Source organism: Agelaius phoeniceus, chromosome 3 (assembly GCF_051311805.1).
Source record: "Agelaius phoeniceus isolate bAgePho1 chromosome 3, bAgePho1.hap1, whole genome shotgun sequence".
Classification (NCBI taxonomy): Eukaryota; Metazoa; Chordata; class Aves; order Passeriformes; family Icteridae; genus Agelaius; species Agelaius phoeniceus.
This window is the reverse complement of record NC_135267.1, coordinates 93,402,790-93,425,121: the sequence shown is the minus strand read 5'-3', so window position 1 is coordinate 93,425,121 and position 22,332 is coordinate 93,402,790. Positions and strand designations below refer to the sequence as shown.

Genomic DNA, 22,332 nt, shown 5'->3' with positions numbered 1-22,332 from the left:
TGTCCATGACACACTTACTCTGTTAGACAACCTGTGAATTTTGCAGAGATCAGCTAATCTCTTCTCTGTGGCAGGATCAACTCTACTTAGGTTACTCTTGAACAATATTTGCCTCTGAGTTGCTGCCACACTCTGAGGGCATTCAAACAAGAACATTTACCTGAGCAAGACATGGCCTGTTTTGAATCTCCATTTCCATCCATCTAGGAAGTATATTTTACATATATACATGTATTTCTAATACATATGTATATATGCACACATATACACACACATGTACATATATATGAGTAACTCAAAGATAAACACTACTGTTCTTTACATTAATGCCAGTTCCCCATCACTGGTCAAAAAAATTGAAAACTGTTTTAAAACTACTGTGCTTCACTAGTACATGTCCAATATTTAATATTTTCAGAGCAATAGTCTAATCCAGATTTGAAAAGCAATTCATTGTACCAAAATGCTAGATACATTTTAAATAATCTCTAAATCTACCACAACTGTCTCTGAAAGCACTAGCACATGGAATACTGTTATCCCTATAGCTACAGGAGATAATGTTCATTACACAGCATTAGTATTCACAAAAAATTGTAGAGCAATAGTTATTACTTATACAACCTGATTCTCTTTACATCAGTCAATTCAGAATTCTTCTTTATTTAATGGGTTTTTTCAAGTTTGGGATTACATCCCGTAACTCAGGTGAGCAAACTGCATTTTGCTGCTCACACAGAACAGAGCAGCAGACGATGGTTGGAAAGTGGAATCAACTTTTCAAGTATCCAGCTACGTTGCTTGCAAGGAAGTGATCAATCTTCTCCAGGACAAAGAAAGCAAGAACTGTATGACAGCTGACAGTAAGAATTATCCTTTGGTAGCCATGACCTTAGCTCGTTTTTCAGCACTGCATGGAAGTACTGCAATTACATTTTGGGGCTAGAATAGGAAGCCTACAGTATGTTATTTTGCTCACTTATTTCAGACAGTAAGATAAATAGAAGTCTGAAGCTTTTGACCCTTCATTCCTTCAAAAGCATGAAATCTATGCAATTATTTATTTGCCACCTCTAAGATGGAAGTCTGCATGACATTTTGATTCACATAGCCTAATTTCTTTAGGAGCTAGGAAAGGAGAATTTCCCCTTAAACAACAGACCATAACACATATTTTCAATTATGTTAACTTGTGTATTTTATAGGTGCTCTCTTGATTTTACCTGAGCTGCTTAAAAGAGCACTTTTTACTATAGTTTTCTATCTACATATATAACCCACCTAAATGTATACAATTAAGAGCACATACAGACTGAAATCACTTTATTTCCTTTTTTGGGCTCTAAATTCATATCTGCAACAGGACAAGTCTAAATCCAATAGTTCCTTCCTGTCCTGTTTTATCATCTGTTCTTGATGTTACATAAAGTGCTTACACTAAACATCACTGAGCTCTTATATAGCATTCTTAATCCATAGATCTCAAAGTACTTTACAAAGGATGACCATTATCCTGCTTCATCTATGAAAAGCAGGATATCTTTGGACATCTTCAGGGTGAAATTTGGATCTCACTGAATTCCCACAGTGAAGCTGGAATTGCACGTCCCAGACAGTACCACTGGTCAGCCAGAACAGCATTCATCTCTGCAGATGGATTCCAGAGCCTTCCATAACACCGGTGGCCTGTAAGTTGCACTCAGCAATTCCATACACCATTTAGGCATCAATCCAGAGAGAATGCAGTTGTCAATATGGTATCCTATTCAGCTTGACAATCACTAAAACACCTCCCACCCCACACAGGCAGCACTTTTAAACACTGTACTTCACCCTTCCCTTGCTTACAGCTCTAAACACACCAACATTACCATCAGTGGTGGAAATAACTGAGTCAAGTGCTGTGCTTGGGCTTTACTACTGAAATCCATACTGCTTCAGACAGATACCGGTACCAAGGTCTGATGCTCCCACTCAGGTGTCTCAAAGTATTTTCACCCCCACACAAACTCTAAAACTACCTGATCTAGGTGATCTACCTGAACTAGGTATGAGTTATCAAACCTCCTGCTTCATCCTTTCCTCTCCTCTTTTTGATTTGTTTTCCATGTTCTCTCTTTGCACCTTGCTCTAGGTTAGATGTTCAAACTCATAGACTGCTTTAACTCTATAAACTCTCCTGTACCATTCAGAGAACATGGGACCAAGTACTGGAGATAAGGACTGAAAGCATACTGTGTACTAACAACCACACAGTTTACCAGGGTATCAATCTGCTTGAAACTGCCAGACACTGCTGCATGGCCATAAAAGAAGGATGCTCTCTCTCTGCTTCAACAATGCACCTGATGGTTTTCTGCCCAGATATAATGACGTGAGAAAACCTGTGTAGCTTGCAGCTTTGGATTAAATGTAGGGGGTTATTGCTTTGACATGCTGTATCACAACCATCTCAAATCTACTTCTAGACCCAGGCAAGGAGAAGCAAGCTGACCCTGTGCACAAGGATAAGCCAAAGACCCATGATCTTCATGAAAGGATTCAGAACACTTACATCTCCAAAACACTCCACACAATAAAGTAGCCACGGAAGAGAAAGGCATGCAAGCTTCCCTGCCCACAGGGATAAAGGGAATCGTTCTGTATTCTCTGGTGCTAAGCTAGATAGGTTATTCTGAGCAGCTCTTCCTTAAAGCTTGTATTTTATATGAACTACCTCCTGTCTGATCTCGTGCTGTCAGGAGGAAAAGGCACAAAACCGGAGGAGATTGTATAATAGACCGCATCTCCTAGAACGCACATCTCCTAAAGCGGGACCATCTTCCAAAAAACAGGCGGGCAGCCTGATGGACTCGCATGCCATTCCCCAAGAGGTTCGACAGCCAAGTCCGACCGCCCCCGGGCAGCAGCGGAGCGAGCGCAGCAGGACTCGCTGCCAGCCCAGTGCCGCCCGCAGCAGCTCCCGGTGCCGCCGCCGCTCCCGCGGGGCCCGGTTAGCGGGCGGGGCAGGAGCGCCCCCGGGCGGCGGCGGCGGCACAGCGCAGCCCGGCCCCGGCACTCGCTGCCGAGCCTTGCCCCGGGGCCGGAGCAGCCGCCCGGCAGAAAGCGAATAGGCACGGGCACCGAGGGATCTATTCTCTCCCGCACGCGGCAGGGAACACAGGCGGGAGGCTCGGCACACGCTCTGTTCTCGGCGGGGGGATGGACAGCAAGCTCAGAGCTGCATCAGGGCCGGTGACAAAGATACACTCTGAGGTTTGTGCTGGCTGCGATGGCATTTACTGAGCTGCATGCAACTAATTTACCAGAAGCTGGAGTAGAAAAGAGTACTCTTTTCATCCTATTTTCTTCTGGCTCTAGTCTACATCTTAACAATTCCACTTTGAAGAGCATAGGGGTTTCTGCAATACAACAATCAACAACTTTGAGACTGAAGTTTATACCAGCCCCATCCTCCTATATAGAAATTGTAATCATGTCTCTCAGAATGCTAAAGTACAAATATCTACCACAAGAAGAAAAAAGAGACAACTTTAAAAGGGTAAAAGACAAAAGAATTAACCAAAAAGCAAAGAAAATGAAGCAGATTTCTGTAAACTTACACTCTAGGTGATAGGAAAATTTACACATGCTTTGCTTCAACTAGAAGCGCTTGGTGGAAGTTGATGCAATACATAAAAATATAAGATCCAAAGTCCTTCAGACTGAAATCACATGTAAACTCCAGCCAAATTCTGGCACTTAGAGTCAGGGACAAAAGGTACCTGTGCACATTACTTCCTGGACTACAAAAAGAATAAATTCAGAATCCTTAAAATCACAGGTGGTTCAAGATTGCTGAGCACACACTTTCTTCCAACACACTGAAATGCAATATTTGATGTAGCTCTGTTAAAATACTCAGTAAAATTATTTAAAAGTAGCATGAGCTGAATCTTTAAATACTTCATGTTTCACAGTGTATTTCTTACTTGTAGATAGTAATTCAAACACCCTGCAACAAAAATAACAAACTGTTTTAATTCACAGTTGCAACACATAAACATGATGAGATCTGTACATTGTTAATCCCAACTTCCCCACTCCAACAGTTTAAGTTAAATGTCACATTTACATAACATTTACATAAAGATTCAGTTTTGTTTATACAAACCCCAGCCTTATTTTTGCAACATGCTCTACACTAATTCATTATATAACAACAGATTGTTTGCTGTTTTTAAAAAAATAAAAGTTTCATTCTGAGAAGGTGTTTGAGAGACTGCAATTCCTCTGAAGCAATTTAGCACTCAGTCTTTATTACTGTTTCATCAAGTTTTTAAGGTTGGCTTGTTTTAAAACAAACAAGGTATTTTGGACACTGTCCTACTCTAAGACACCTGAACTGATTTCACACATCATGGTCACTTGTGCAGTTCACACTTGTGCTCGATACACACACAGGAGAACAGTCACACAGCCTCCTAATGCAATCCACGGGAGTTTAATTATAGCCTTTTAGCAGTGGCCATGTTGGTCTAAAAATTGGAACATTTTAGAAGATTCCAAGCACTATCCAGCTTGTTGGTTTTCACTGAGTTTTTTTTTTCTCCTTTTTATTAATACCACTTTGCTCTCATCACTGCTTTCAACAGGAACACATTTAGACCAGTGCTGACCCATTCAAAAATCACAAACAACAGCAAACATTGCAAAAGTTCCAGTGCATCTGAAAGCAGAGCTCACAGGAGTCTGCAATACAGCTGCATGTAACTGCAGTATTTTATAAAAAGAGCTATATTTTTCAACTTCTCCATGCAGACATCTCTATGGATGGATTAGCTGCTATTCTTTTCTGGTTTAAAACTTTAAAATGATTTTTGCAGAAACCCTAAGGCCCCATATTGAAAGTAAGAAAGAATTCTCTAAGCTAATACCACTACTTCTTCACAGCAATGAAATAAATGCTTTAACCTTAAAATGATGTATAAATTAGACATGAAGCCAATTCAATCACATCTACTGATTATTACAATTGTGTTAATTACAAACAAGACTACATATTTAGGTTTAATTTATGCTTACAATCACAAAATTTCAAGTAAGTCCCTACAAAAGCTGTCTCCAGCACATCACACCACATCTACATCACAATGTTCCCAAAGATGGGAAGAATCACCTTTTGGAAACAGCCCATTTCTGTGTTAGTCTGCTCCAGAGCCTTGTATCACAGGTAGGACACTCCTGACTGAAAATACTGCTTCTGCTATCTCCACTGGCTTTATCTGCACTTTTCCAGAGGAGTACAAAGATCCCAGGAGTTCAAGACTAGAATACTTACTAGAGTCTCATACCCTGCAAGTCTCCTTGCTTTGCTTCTAGGTAAGGAATTGCAGGCAGAAATTACCCAAAAGAGAACTCAAGTACAGCAGTTACACATATTCTACACCCAGTGGTCCTACCTGCACGTGACAAACAAATTACCAGCATCACTGGATCCTTCCCCAGGAAGCCTATCAGTAGATTTAAGTGGAATGATGCAGTGCATCATGTGCAGCATTAGCAGTTTTTACTGGCTACATTACTTTGTTGATTACAGATAAATATAAACTGTTTTTCTTCATCCAGACACATTTCTGTTCACTCAATACTATTGTATAAGCACTGATCCAAGTGAGAAAAATGAGATAGATACATAAAATTGTCATAGACATACCACAGGTTATACTAAAGAAAAGAGTATTTTTTTATTCTGTAGGTCTCCCATTGACACAGGTACACATAGAAGTCAAACAGATCTGCTCCAACCAGTCATCCAAGACTTTCAGGGAAAGCAGTACAAAGCTTTGGCAATACTGGTTAGGATTAACCTTATTTGGAATAGACCAGCCAAATCCATACAATGCAGAAATTGTTCTATAGGGCACCACATTTTGCCTCTGAAGGAAGGTGAGTGCAGCACTGTGGCACATATTTTATGGCAAAAGGCTGACTAAAATGCCAGCCTGATAATAGAAGTTTCAAGGGTAAAAACTGCTAAGGAACTACGAGGTGATGGCACAGGATGACAAAGTTGGTGTATTTGTATCCACACCACCTATGAGAAATGAGTGGCCTCTTGGTGTGAAGGACTCCCAGAACCACACACAGATTTTTGTTCTAGAGAAAACATTGTGGTTTGCTTCAGAAAACAGCTTGGGCACACACTGTTGTGAGAGCTGGGACTGCTCACCTTAGAGAAGGCTCTAGAGAGACCTTACTGCAACCCTTCAAGATTTAAAGGGGGCTTACAAGAAAGATGGGGACAGACAGATGTTGAATAGAGCCTGCTGCAACTGGGCAAGGCATAATGGCTTCAAGCTAAAAGAGGGTAGATTCAAACAGATTGAAGGAAAAAATCTTCCATTATAATGAGGGTGATGAAACACTGGAACAAGTTGCTCAGAGAGGCAGTAGATGCCTCATGCCTGGAAATATTTGAGGTCAAGCTGGACAGGGCCCTGAGCAACCTGACCTAGCTGAAGCTGTACCTGCTCATTCCAGGGACTAGGCAATCCTTAATGGCCCCTTAGAACAAAAACTATTGGATGATTCTATGAATGCTGTGTATGCTTTAAGGCTCACTAGGTATCCAGGACACAGAGCGAACCAAAAAGTCAAATCTCTTGACAAAACAAAGAAAAAAGAATGCATCCTTGGGATAGCTAGCACTTTCAAAGGCACAGGTGTCATCCATATGCCTTTATCAATGTTGCTGAAGAAAAGTGGAATCTCATTAATACTGCACTGTCTAGCCCAGCTACAAGCACATCAACAGCATTTTATGGGCAGCTACAATCAAAAGAGCAGCAGAGATGAAGAGTATTAGCAGTGGTATTTGGTTCCCAAAAGAGGGCCATGTGCTACACTGAACCTCACACAGAATCTGTGTCCAGCTCTTGGAGCCAAGAATCATCACTGAGCTTACCTAGCAATGGAGTTGCTGCAGCATATGCTGACCTTCCGGGACCTGTGTGCATTAAAGAGAAAGGGGAAGCTCAGAAGTTTGGGGGTTGTTATTATGGAAAATTTTGTGTGTGTTGTGGTTTCTTGGTCAGTTTTTATGTTTTTGGGTTTTTTTTCAATACAGTGATTAAAAGGTTTGCTTGAGTTTCTTTTTAAGCAGGAGCATAGATTTCTTTGGCTTGGGACAGCTTTGAAGATGTGGGATCCCATGGGATTCCACAGCAAACTAATACAGGAGTTGAGCCAGATGATGAACAGATTTTTCCATTTCTTCTTTCATAATCATACCTTAGTTAGAACCATAATACCCTCTCTCACCATGGGATCATTCTGCCCTTACACAGAGGTGTCCTTTTCCTAACTAAAAATCAGTAGAGGTCACCACACAGTAGATTTTGATCCTAGAGGTATACCATGCCATGCTTTACCTGAGAAAACTTAAAAAGTGGGTGATTTCCAAGTTGTATTCAGAGTACCTTTGCACCCAGGACTAAGCTAACCTAAATAACCTGCAACTCTAAACAAGCTGAAGTAATTGCAAACCATGGGGTAAGCTGAGAGCACAGCTAACAGATGGATGCCTTTTGGAGACACTGGGGGTGTGTGGTCCTGCAGCTCTCTTCAAAGCCAGATCTCTGCTGAAATGAGTATGATTCACACTTTTTCAAAGGCACAGCAGAGCTGAAAGCATAGAGATTTTTCAAAAGAATCATGCCTGCAGGAACTGTCATTCTTCCCCACTGTCTTCATCAGTGCTGTCCTAAAGGAAGTTCTGTTTGGCATCAGAACTGTAAATATTCCCACAAGTTAACAATTTTATTTCATCCAATGCCCTGTTCTCAGCACTGGATGAAATCCCTAGATAAAATACCTTCACTGAGCAAAGAGCAATAGGCAGCCTCTCTTTCTCCTCTAAACTGCTATGCTAAAGGCTATTTCTATATATTTTTAACTCTGAAAATACACCTATTGCTCCATTCTGAGAATGCTCTGATTTAGGTGAAAAAGGGTTGTTTTTCCTGAAGTCACATTGGAAAAATATGTATATATTACATTTATATAGCAGTAATATATACTACCCATGTGTAGTATACTTTGTATAGCACTCATGTGATTTAAATACATGATTAATAATTTTGGTAATCCTAAAGTAGTAACAAATAGGTCCTTTCACATCATTGTGTGAAAATATTGGGAAAATAACCTTCCAAGGATAGTAGCATATTTTCCATTAGTACTACAAACCTCAGTTTTCATCAAAAAAGTACTGATCCTTCCCTGGTGAGTTTCCAGGATCCCTGCTTCAAATATAATGGTACAGTTAACAAATGTTCAAAACCCAGATCCCCACATCCTCAATTGCACTTTACTTTCACAAATATAAGTTCCATGATACCACTTGATTTCAGCTTGAAAGCAGTAATTAAAAATCTAGTCCCTGAACCCAGTTTAGTCCAAGTCACAACACATTATTAGCCATTACAGTATATGTACCTATCCATAGTGCATTTGAAAACATGGTATTTTTAAACTTTTCCAAGCTATCTTAGAAGAGTATCAAAAGTACAGTTCAAGACATAGATGGGTGGAAAATTATTTTCTATTAATGTTTTACTAAGAACAGAGAAAAAACCTTGTGTAGCTGTAATTCTTTGTAATACTTTGCGTCATGCTTCACTTGGAGAAGCCATTGTGTGTACGAGGGTAACAGTACATACAGTCCTAGTTCCTTCAATCAGCATTTAATTAGGCAGATTGTCCTTTTAGCAGAGACTATGTTTAATTTTGTTGTCCCTGTACTTTGTATTTGCAAGTGTCATACTGGGTTCCCTGTTCCATGGCAGGGTCGAGCCATTATACTTAAAACAATATAATTTCTTTTTCATTTCAAATCTCACCTCATAGACTTTCAATGCTTCCTGCAACTCAGGTTTGTTTGAGGCTTTTTCTTTCCTACTGTTTAATTTCACATGGAAATGAAAACTGTGAAGAGAACAGTCTAACATGTATGACGGATACTTTATGAACACAGGAGATGAACTGCAAGTTCTCAAGAGCAGAGACTGTCTAGGCAAAACTCATTCTGGTGCAACAGAAAATTACTTCCTCCTTAGCAGCACAGTTACAGAGAAAGCAGATGATGTAGTTAACAGAATAATTAACAGAGGTAGGTAACAGGCTGAAAATGTCTAAGTTAAGGTTAGAAGAGGAACTGCACAGCACACAGCTGGCTTTGAAAAAAATCATACATGAGTCAAAGATGACATTCAACTCATGCCAATCCCATGACTATTTGCAGTCCAGGATCACACAACATACAACTTAAATACATCATCTCCTTGGGAGACAAAGCAATGCTGTATGAGACAATAATATAACACTCCTTGTACAAAGCAAATGAAAATATTCTATGGCAGAAGCATTACCAGAGTCTCAAACTTAGTACATCAATGCTTACCATGATTCTACTCTTGGTTAAGTAGTCATATGCATTCCCAGAAGACTTTCTTGGACACTCTATTTCTTTTATAAAGTAGCATCTTTAAAACCATGTCTCAATTTGAAGATTACAATTTCTTATACAATTATTTACAAACAAAATCTGCTTGTCAAAATATAGATGTAACTAATTTTGTAGAACTGATACCTGAACTTATAATTTCAGTTGTCTGTTTACTTCTGTAAAACAGAAATATATTCAGTAATATTGACACAATGTCCTTATGAAGGGAGTTGTCTGTTAAACATTGTAATGCTACACAGAAAGAAATACACAAAGTCTACAGCTCACGGGTTATGAGAAGTGGGTTGGCCCGTGCAACCTTAAAACAAACCCGATTTTCCTTGCAACCTAGGCTTGTATCATCTCATATCTGGTGCTAAAAAACACTGCATTAAAGCCACAAGGACTCGTGTCTGAAGGCTTAAGACAGTCTTTATCCAGAAAATATGGTAGCCTAAAATAAAAGTCCAGCAGCAAAGCCAACTTGAGGAAAGGCTGACACCACCTGATCCTTATGGTGGGAATCCAACCAGTATACTGTGGCTCATACATACCGGATTCATTCTTCCAAGGTGGAGTTCTTCACTGATAGACATTGCAGTGGATGAAATAACTGACAGAATTAATTCTCTAAGTGTCCAAAGACCACAGAAAAATTCATCCTTCACAGTACCCACTACACTTCTTTGTAAAGATGAGTAGATGGTAATAGGTATTGTATTACAAATGAAGGCAAACATATTCTTGGTGAACATCTGTGACTTTGCCCACACAAAAAACTCTAAACAGCAAAAAAAGTTTCTCAGTGTAGAATTCAAATGCATTAACCTCCTTTTTCTTGCTGAAGTGCCCTTCTTTAATTGCTTCATCTCTCTAAATATCATCAACCAAAGCACTCAAACAATGACTCCATTTTCCTTATTCATCTTCAGAACAGTCCATTGCACACACTGAATAAATTAGTTTTTCTTATGAGAATATATTACTCCCCTACACATTCCAAATTTTCTGTAAAATTCGAGCACTTCTTACAAGATATGAAGGTACTAGAGTTACCAATGGAATAGAGGTTTTTTTAAAGCTTGTCTTCAGTGTAAGAAAAATTAATATTTTTACATTTCACATTTTACTGAAGTTTTCTGAGCGTTTTCCTGAAGAAGTTCATTATATAGAGTGACACTGAGTAGATTGCAAAGACAAATAGTTACAGTTTTTCAAACTAAAAACCAACAGAGGACAAAAGAAGAACTTACCATAAAAAGTATAAAGTAATACTGAATTCACATTGTGATTTCTACTTATAACAACAGAAATGCTTTTTAATGTTTTTGCTGGCATAGGGTCTGTCTCCTTCACAGCAGCTAGTAAAGGGCTGTGTTTTGCATTTGTGCTGAAAACAGCGTTGCTGAAAACACAGGGATGCTTTTGTTACTACAGAGCAGCACTTGCACACAGTCGTGGCCTGTTTTGCTCCTCACATCACAGAGAAGTAGACTGGGGAGTTCACAAGGGGATGAGAGGGAGAGGACACAGGACAGGTGACCCCAAGGGATATCGCACACCCTGTGGTGTCACACTTGGCACACCAAGCTGGGAAAAAAGGAAGCAGAGGGGGAATGTTCAGAGTTGTGACATTTGTTGTCCCACATCACCATTACACATGATGGAGTGAATGAGTTCCTTGTTTTGCTTTGCCTGCGTGTGGCTTGGGTCAATTTCCCTACTAAACTGTTCTGTCATCCCACGACTCTTCTCAGTTTTACCCTTCCAATTGTCCCCCATCCCACTGCAGGGAGGGAATGTGCATGGGGCCTGGCTCCAGCTGAGGTTCAACCCCAGCAATTTGGGAGTGCAATTCAAAGCAAGTATTACCTTACCTGACCAGAAAGCGGTGCAGCCCAACGTCAAAACTTCTGCAAGAAAAAAAAATACACTAAATTTTAATTATTAAAAAACACTACTCTGTTGAGTATTGTACAAACACTGTGTTTCAAAACAGTAATACCAAATATAAAGTTACTAGAATTGATGAAGCAAAGAGCAAAGGTGTAACACACAACTTCCTTTCTGTAATGACGTGTGGAATTTAAGATCATCATCATATGAAAATATTTAGGTGCATGTTAAAAAGCTCACAAATCTCTTGTTGGAGTATTTATTCAATGAAGTGTTAACATTCAGAGTATTATAATACACATAAAGCATATACTGTTACTGGAAATAATGTAAGCATCCTAGTCACCAGTATATTTTTTATTATAGGCAAGTAGATCCTGTGTGCAAAACTGCTGTGGAGCCCCTTTCCCCTTTTCTGCTCTGTACTGCAGTAAAATGCAAGGGACTGCCGTGAGTTCTCCCCACAATAAAGAATTATCAAAAACCCCTTATGTCTCCTTCAAATATAGAATTTCCAAGAAGCAGACTTTGCAAGTGTGTTCCACTCACATCAGTAAGGAAGTTAACTTTGAGGACTTCTGACAGTAAGTACAAGTTAGATCACATTAAATTACAAGAACCATGTCTGAAATTTTCAGCCCAAACAACATACATTGACAGTAGCTGTCAACATTTCTTCCCCTTTTCTGGTTCCTACTTCCTCAGGAGAACCAAGCTCATGAACAATGCACTGGCAAATCCTTGACACTACAGGAAGGCATCTGCTGATTTGAGACATTTACCTAATATCTGAAGTATGTGCCAGCTTTATGGGACTATCCATATAATCCCAGATTAGCTGTGTGCATAATGGCACAAATGGAAAATGCAAGTGTCTTATTCCCAATACTGGACTTGATCTGGAATGGGCTTATATTTCACATAGACAGAAAACATTTTGGCATATACTAAGCTCTTGAGCATTCTGTTCCAAAAAACCTAATTGGTCATTTTGAGTACAACACAGTTTTATTGTGCTTGCTGTGAGCTGCTTTCTAACTGAAAGAGCAAGAGAAATCATCACATAGTTAATGGCATCCTGATAACAGCAGACAGATAATGAGAGCTGCGAAAATTCTAGGAGTTTCACAGGGAAGAAAACTCCACTTGTTCAGCAGGGCAGATAGGAGAGCAACAAATTTCTCACTGAAAAGCTGCCTCGCAACAGAAAAACATCCTGCCAGAAACATGTACCTGGTCATCATTAAATTTTTCATTTCTTGCCTGAAATCATTCCACCTTTTATATTATTGTTATATTACTGTGCAATTAAACTGCATGAAGTGCATCCAGTTATCTTTCTGCATTCCTCCTGCCTGGATACATACTGTTTTGGCTCCCTCTCTTCACTAAAATATTCGGTGTTGTACAGACAGCTTTCTGTACTGGAGCTGGACACAGTCTGTATTTTTAGCTCTGAAAACCTTTTCCTTCTAGGACCAAGCATTCAGAACATTTGTGCTGGGAAGGGGAGAAGAAGAAATTTGCAGAGTTTCAGGAGAGAGCTGTATGCTAAACAGCCACCTTGCACATCTTCAGCCAGGCTGATCTTTTCAAAGTCTCCCAGCTGCTCTCCATGGCAATCACCAAACCTGCTACAGTCTCTGACAGGACACACACACAGAGCTGCTTGTGGACAGGCATGTGGAACATAAAAATATCACTGTTTTTGACAATGAACCAAAAGCCAAAGGATATGGCTTACCAAAAGCAGGAAAAAGTGAATGGTCCTGCTAACTTGAAATATCAGAGCTGAAGGAGATTGGGGTGGACAAAGCTGAGGCAGAGTGGGTTCAGACAGGGAGGGAAACAAGACAGTTTGCTGTAGGTGCCATGACATGCCACCTTTTCCCTCATTTTTCACCCTTTCCAAAACATCATTTAAAAAACATATATACTTATATAAAACATATATCTAAAACACTTGCTATTAGGAAAGTTTTGTAAGTTTATTTCATAGGGGCTTTAGCTATTGGCTGTTTCATGGAAATATTTTTAATAAGTATTAAAAATAAACATGCATAGAACCAATTTATTATAATAAATAACAAGAAGGAAAATTTATCGTAACCTCACTAGATATAATTCAGCATACACAGACAGGGCCCATTATTCCTCAGTTAGATTTTGTACTGATACAGTTCAACAGTCTACCCAAAATCCTGAATTCTAAACAGTGTAAGCAGCCCTTTAAGATGTAACTACACTATGACCAACAGAATTTTGACATTATACAACATTGTCTGAGTGTGCAGTTAGATCTTAAAGACACTTTGAGACTATATCATTGATTAGTTCCAAAAGCAAGAATATCAAGGCTGAACAAGCTCAAATTGTAAATGGGAAAAATGGTTGCATTACTTAAGGCTATGGGTATTGTCCACAGACACCTGGGATAATGAATAGAAACATTGTGCAAGGCAAAAACACTGAAAGAAAAAATCATGGGAGACTGGTTTTGACTAAATATTACTACAGACACTTTTTACTATTTTTCTCTTTCATATTTAAATACATACTGCAGTTAAGTCCACAAGTAAAGAGAAAATAAAGTGAAGCAGCAATGGAAACAGATCTAGTAGATGCAATTAATCCCTCCATTCTTATATAGAAATGTTAAAAAGAGGTAAAAGAGGGTTTGTACAGCAGTGTTAAGGCTGCAACCTGGGGTGAAATAAGTAACTTCATTAAAATAAAAAAAGAGTACAAATAATCACAATTTATTTGCATTAAAAATTTCATAGTGATCCCTTCAACAGAGGACTCCACCCATCAGGCACGGCAGTGTCCCCCACAATCAGCACACAATTAGACCTGCCATATGCACACTGACAGGATTATCTACTGCTATAAAAGATCCCCATATTTACTTGATATTACAACAAAGTTTATAACCAACTTCACACAACTTGTTAAATCCTGAACTTCTCTGCAAAATACAGGATTTAGCTGGTGGTTCTTGCAATTTAGGGTGCCTCAGTCACATAAGTTTCAGAAATGCCTCAGTTATGTAAGTTTCAGAAATGCTATAATGAGTGCAATTTTTCAAAATACATGTTTTCAATGAAGTCTAAAATAACAAGAGAAAGGATATCCTCAACTATACGAGTAAAAAATGATTTACCAGCTCAATTCTCTACACTGCTCAAATGTCAATAGCTATAAAGTATTTCAAATTTTGGAGAAATAAGTAAAATCTAGTTTATCAAAATAGCAATGGTCTTAGAACAAAGCAAAATCTTAACTAGCCAAAGGTACAATAAAAGGGAGATATATTTAACCTCAATTTCATAATCATTATAGACAGTACAGACAATTTGATAGCTATTTTCTTTATAAAAGCATCCCTAATTCTGCTCCTCTGTAGGGCAGTTTTGGATCAGTTCTTACACAACTTTCATGCTTTTCTTAAGCATGGAAGCTCTAGTTTGATACAATTCAATGAAACATTACACATACAATCCCTCATCATCAAACTTGTCTTTTCCCAGTACATCAACTACAGAGATTGGTGACCAATAATATTCATACACTAAACCAACAAAGACCTTTTCCAAAATACAATCTTTGAAAATGTACCTGCAGGAGAAGGATGTATGATTGCAGGCAGAGGTTTCAAAATTATTGCAGATGTGCAGTTTCTGCTCTGAAAGCTAAATGCATTCTGCAACAACCTGTCTTCAATCTTCGTTCAGAACAAAGATGATGGAGGAAAAACTTGAAAATTTTAAGCACATAGCATCCAGTGGATTGTTTATAATCCCACTTTCCACAAAGCTGTGCCTTCCTTTAGCTGAAATCTAAATGCTGGTTCCTCAAAAGAAGAATTGTGAGAGCCTCTAGTACACAGCTTTTATATTCAATCAAGTGCACCAGCCTATCATATTTAAGGACTTGCCTAGATGAAAACAGCTACTCATTAGCTGTGTTAGGTACAACAATTTACAATTCCAGCATGATGACTAAAGCACCCCAATCTCACAAGGTCTGATTGTGAGATCTCATTCCCAAGGATTTATAAAGATATAAAAAAATGTAAATACTGAACACAAGATTACAAGAATCAAAGTTAAGCCAGCTACTAGAGCCATATTTTATGAAACCAATTCCAATAATGTCAATTGCCCAACTCTGATTTTGTGCATCCATATTTTTAAGCCATGTGCTGAAGAGAAACCAGTACAGCTTTATCTCCTGTCAGTTCTGGCCCAGGACTGCTGGGCTGCACACTATTCCTGGAAACAAAGTACAGCACAGTGTGCAGCATTATCTGGGAAGTATTTGGCTAACCATGGACTTCAGAAAGATGTTCTGCAAGCAGTCAGTACATCAGCACTCAAAATCAGATAGTGGACTGGTTCTTACTTTGGGCCCTACTTTCAGAGGAGTAAAGTTATGTAAATAGTTTGCCATTTGTAAAAAAAAATAAAAAAATATATAGTAACATAGATGGAGACAGGCAACAGTGACACTGTGCACCCAGAGACTGCATTGCATTGCAGACAGAAATATCCCAGACACCTTAAAAACAGTCATGTTGCCACTGAACATAAACAATTCTGAATGCAGAAAGGAATGGTGTAATTTCTATAAGCGGGAGAGGATCAAACAATATAATTACACTTAAATCTCTTCAAATCAGCCTGGTTGCCACTTATGGCAGTGATGAAATCCAATAAATGGGTTATTTATTATGGCTTCAGTACTCTGGGTATTCAACATCTCTTTAAAAAAGCATTGTAGGTGCTGCAATGCTTCAACAATGGTTCTTGGCCCTTTCTTTAAAATGTGGCTGAACTTGACACTAGGAAGTCAAAGTCATTCCCATACCTTCAGAGTAGCCTGTCCTACTGAACTGCAGAATTGGTTGCAAGACTAGCATTTCCATAAGCTGTCTTTGCAAATAAATGTAGCATTTAGCCAGTGAGCTGCTGAGCAAGAGTCTCTCCCACACCAGAATATTTTGCACTGGAGACTGAGGAGTCTGAATGACAGCTGCCTTCACTGACACAGCACTCAAGTTGCTTCATTGCCCCTGTTTTTTAGCAGCCCCTTACAGCAGGGATGCCCAAAAGACTCTGTAAAAAGAATTAGCTTTTTTACAAGAGCTACTTTTCTGGATTCTCCTAAATCTGCTCATGCTTTTTCCAATGCTGCCTGTGGCAACCTTCCCAGCAGGCAATGCCTTAAAGATGAGTGCTTCCAAATTTCAAATAATTACAAGCATCCAATGTGAATCTGGAGCAATTTCAGAGTCTTGTCTGAAGAGTTAGATTATTACCAGGAGAGCAGATACTGAAGTCTATATGCAGGTTTTGTAAGTGCTATTATTTAATGTCTCAATGAGCTATAAAACTCTGCTAAAGCAAATCCCCTGGAGGGGGTACAGTCTACCAAACAGAACAAGTATTTTTCAAGCAGTGACTGCCACCAATTGATTCACCATCACCTTGATTATTAAATAAACATCTGGGAAAGCCATCTGTATTTTTAAAAGACACTTTTGCCTGTCCATGGCTTGAGTTCATTCAGTTTTCTGCAAGTTTGCTATGAATGTGTAGGTTTCAGGTAAAGCTTGTTTCTTCAGTGACGAGCAGCACAATTCCTCTTCTAAATAACATAACTGCCTTCATACATGAATACACTATTTAGAAAGCTGATGTACAACTTCAAATAGAAAAACAACAATTAAATTGTCACAGAAGATTTTTCAGGAGAGAGAAACAGAGTAAGCAAACTGAAAATATTCACTTAAACTGTGAATACTGTGTAGAGTGTTAGTTTTTAAAATGAAGACAGAGATGCCTGATGAAAAACACAACCCAGTCCAATACAACTATCTGTTTGGATTTATCTGTTACCTAAATTATAGAATACACTTTTGGACACCAAGCCTTTAAAGTCACATTTTAAATTTTTTCTGGGGACTCTTTTGCCACATACAAGGACGTTTTTGGAGCTCTCATTTTTGCGATCAGCCTTTCAATTTGTGCAAGACACTTGGTGAATTCCACCCACATACAGATTTTAGTCTGCCCACTGATACGGCATTGAAATTAGGAACAAATGCATATATGGAACTCTTTTGGCATTCCAAACATTCTTCAATCCTACAATTTCCCATGCATCTCCACTCTTACCATGCAACTTAGAAAAAACCAATTCATAGCTCAATCCAATGATAAGATTCCTGTTTAAGAGAATGTTCTTGTAAACATCAAGAACTTGGTAAGGCTAGATCTCAAGTTTCAATGGACCCTTTTGTTTGCAAGCTTTGACTTTAACCATCTTCAATGCAGTAAACTAGCAGCACTTTGCTTTTATTTCAATGTAAAAATGCACCTAAGAGTAAAAATAAAAATCTATGCTATTTGAAAGAGAAAATATGAAGACTTTCAAATGGTTCCATATCATATCTTTGACAAACAATTTCTTGTTACAGCAATAATAAGCGGAACTTGTGTATACATGAAGATACCTTTATCATTCTCTGACACTCGCTTAAGGACCCTGGAATTTTAACACTTCATGCTTAGATAAAACACTTTGAATCCCTGTTGTGCTTCCTTCTGGAATGATTCAGCAGTATACCAACTTGCCTTTTGGTTTCCTCCATTATTAAAATAACCAAAGCTCCCGCTGTTTTGTGCCTGTGCTGGATGCCTCCATACAGAGGTTCCTGGTCAGTGCTGTAAGTGCTCTGTAGCACCAATATGGCAAATCCACCAACATTCACATTACTTCACAGAAACAGTCCTCTATATACATCTGATCACTTTAAGGAAAAGCCCTAAACATTTTATTTGGGAAGTATTTACTGCATAGCACCACAGGGAGAAGTTAGGCCTTCTTGTACCCAGGAGAACGGTGGAAATCCACAGTGAAATCCTGACACCATCAAAATGAGCACAAAACCCTCACTGATTTCAAGGGAAGCAGAAATACACCTGGACTGACTCTGGACAGTCTGTATAATGCAGAATACAGTCCAATTTCAGTGTGCATTTTGTTAGATACACTTTCATCTCCAAGTAGAAGCTATTAGTAAGTCTCAAAGCTTCATCTGCACAGTTTTGCTTATTAGCTGGGAACTCAGGCTGGAGACCTGCATAGTAAAATTAACCTACAGTAAGACACCCACAAGGAGAAAGCTCTTCTGAGGACCACAGAGAAACACTTCACAATGCTAGCGGCCTCCAGCCTACAAATTGAATTCATGACCTAATATGTTTTGTTGTTTCATTTCAGTTTAAATGCAGAACTTGTATTATATCAGAAAGCCTGAGGAAAGTTGTAATGATTCTAGGCAGTGACTCCTCCTCACCCCTGTGATCTCCTGGACAGAAAGAGAAGCAGCATGTTCAGCAGGCATCAGCCACTGGCAGTGTGTATGTAAATTGCACACAAGTCTGCCTGCTTGGGAGGCTTTAAAATAACAAATTGGTTCTGTTTCTCACATATCCAATCACTGGATCTTGGTGATACAGCTCAGCAAACACTTTTTTAAAAAGCGAAGTCTCATTTGTATTCTGTTAATATCTCCTAAAGCCCTTCAGAAGAAATATTACTTTAATTTTATACCTTCCCCAATTCTTCAAAAGCCTGTAGTAGCTCATGGAGAGTGGATGAAACCTAATGCCCATTAGTGGCAAACTCCCATAGGGAAAGTTCTCCCTCAGTCTTTGTCACATAAGACTCCTGCACTGCAGCGTGATCATCCAATTACTGTGAGATCTCCATCCATACTGCAAACACAGCAAACAAGTTTATTAACAGCCATTACTCATTTTCTACAGTAGTTGTGAGCAGGCAGAGTGCTGCTTGCCAAATGTGAGCAGCAGTAATAGTTTATATCTACACAGAGCTCATACCAAATACAGTGAGCAATGGGCTTCACAGGTGAAAAGACGTAGGTGGGTTTAACTTGATTGCTAAAAAACCCAGCAATTTCAAATTACAGTGACAATGGAGTCATTAGACAAATAAATTCCCAATAATTATGTAATTTAGATCCAAGAAGGATTAGGGTGCCTTATTACTCACTTCCTTTTACACTCCAGAGTAACAGATTTCTTTTTCTCTATTAAAGAGATTTAAGGAGCCTTTCAAAGCTTTGATGAAACCAGCAAATTGAACTGTACAGTACAGCAGGTAACTGCAGTATGCACTAATTTAGCTGACATTGAAAGCAGTTAAATCTTCTGTCTTCATCAGTGAGAGAGAGAATGGCTAACAAGTCCAAAACTTTCATATATTCAGGTGACATCTTGGCTGGAAACATCACAGATCAACACTCAGTTTTAAGCATCACCATGGTTAACAAAAAATACAGTAAATCAGGGAGACTTATTTTTAAACTTTAAAACAAGTTATTCCACAATTAAAGATATGCACTAATTCTGCAACTAAATAGCCAAGTTTTTGGCAAGAAGTTGAAGTATTCAGATATTGGCAAGGAGGTGCAATATTTAACTAACTATAACGTTAGTTATAGCTCCACAGCCTAAGGAGAGCTTTCCTTGACTCCAGCTGTTTGTGCACACTATGATTGTGGATTTAACACCAAATCATTCTTCTTAGGAATACCACAGGAGTTGTAGAGGGCAAGAACATACAGGGAGACCTGCCTTACATTCAACTTTATGTATCAAGAGAAGGAAGAAAGCACTTTCCTTCCCAAGATTCACACTCAGCATCCTCAAAAACCATGTTAAATCTTCTCAAGAATAAAAACTTTATATTCTTTAAGTGTTTTAAAGCACATCACCTACCTCTCTAGGCACAAAAGCTTTCCATGACACAACTGGTCTTATGCATGTTATTTTTACTACTGATTTGGGATCTGATCCAGTACACTTGTACAGACAGGACAAGAAACCTAATCCTATGACTTCACAGTCTTGAAGTCTGTTAAAGTATGTGGGCTTCTGCACATTTTGGCAATAATCTTAATTTCAATAAAATTCTCTTTTACTCATGAGCACTAGGCTATTGCAACACTGTGGGCATAACTGTATTTAGTCCAAATACCCTTTTAAATAATCTTTTTTATATTTGAGATATCACCTCCAAAACACAGTAGGGAAAAGATGCATTTTGACTTTGGAATAGAAATGTTGCAGCATTAATATTTTTAAGTCTAAAACCAGTGAGAACCTAGGTAAAAGACATTTATTCTACCTGATACACTGTCTACAACATATTGGACAACCTCCTTCTTTGAAAATATCAAAGGGTAAAAATGTACCAGAAGACACAATCCTCAACTCTAGAGGAAAGGGAAACATGCATAAGCATGTCCTTCCTTTTCTTGTCTCTCCATTCCAGCTGCTCAGTACTTCCCATCACGAACATGGAGTAGAGTGCTTTCAAAAACATAGCTGTGTAGAATTGTAGGACAAATACAAAACAAACCACCTGGAAAATACCTCATCCTCTTGAAGCTGACTGGTAGGCCTCCCACAGCACTGAAAATTAGATTCTGTGGTCATAGTACAAGTAGGCTTGTCCTGGCTCTAATCCCCAGACTGACTCTGTCCCCAGGCACAGAACCTCAGAGGAGGTCTTCCTACAGCTTTGGAAAACAGCTGCTGCAACCCCTTCCACAGCAGGGTGGGCAACAGGTGTGAGCCACAGATCTGGATGTGCCATTCCAATTTCTACAGGCTTTGGGTGATTCATGCTGAATCCCTCCTTCCATCTGCCATGGAGATGTGGAGTTTCTTTTCACTGCCTCTTTCTCCTTCCCTCATGCAAATTTTTCAAGGCTTGGTAACTTAACTACTCCTGAGGATACCTGCTATGTAAAGAAGTTTAACCTATCATCCTTCCTTTCTGCCCTACAATTACCTCCAAATGACAGGTTGCACAACAGCAATTTGCTGTTATTACTAACATGTAATCAGAGAACTAAACTCATAGGAAGGAAAAGTTTAGGGAGCAAAATCTGCTATCTCCTATTTCAGACCATCCATCAGCCTATCCAGAAACACCACAACAAAAGAGCACTACAAGACCCAAACAGAAAGAGTGAACCTTTCACCATTTGTTAGAGTACAAGCCCCTAAACACACAAAGGCACATTACTCTGAGCCCAGAGGCAAGGATGTCATCCTGACTACACAGATCTGCAGCACAGCTACAGTTGCTATTGTTACACACAATTATGTTTGTGTTAACTTGTGCCAAACATTGGCTATTTGGGAATTTAGGAGGCAAGCTTTCCAAGTCAAGCACTGACAGACTCCAATTCTGATCTTATTTAAATTACTTTAATGGTATTTAACAAAGCCTTTCAGCAGCTTTCTTGTTTTGATATAGTTAACAAGCCAATTCCCAAGATTATTTATTGCACTACTAAAAATCAGAAACCCAAGACCAGAAAGTACATGTCAAACTGGTTGAGACAATAAGAAACACAGATGAAAAAGCACTCAAGTAATTACTTTACAGGTCAGGAAGTCCATTTTCCTTTCTTAAATATCTATTTCAGTCCTCACCATAAACTAATAGGCAATTGAACAACACTGTCAGGAGTTTAAGCCAGAAATAAAAGACAGTAAGTTTTTGCAGCCTATTCATCATTCTGGAATTACTGCATGTGGTCACACTGATCTCTTGTGCTCACACTCACACATAAGTGTCAGACTTGCCTTTTCCCAGAAAAATCCAAAACAAAAGGAAAAAACCCTGGCAATGTCCTTTTTGACAGACATACAAGGAATTGTTTCCAGAAGGAGAAAAGTTTCAGGATCAATGGTAAAAGTAGGCAAAAAGTGCCAGGATAAGGAAGAAACAAATGCAAATAATTTTACATTTTTATCTGTAGATCTATTTTTATATGACATTATTATAGCCCAGAAAGTGATAAGACCACAGCAAGCTGTAATCCATAATTTGAAGCAATTCAC

General features: G+C 38.9%; 1 protein-coding gene across 2 annotated transcripts in view; it reads right to left on the bottom strand.

Annotated features, from left to right (window-relative positions):
• Positions 1-22,332, bottom strand: part of HHAT (hedgehog acyltransferase) — a 147,575-nt gene that overhangs the window by 102,176 nt on the left and 23,067 nt on the right. For both annotated transcript variants that reach the window (XM_054629519.2, XM_077175873.1), the window contains one exon: positions 11,365-11,400. In XM_054629519.2, coding sequence (XP_054485494.2) covers positions 11,365-11,400 — 36 coding nt within the window. The remainder of the gene's footprint in view (positions 1-11,364; positions 11,401-22,332) is intronic.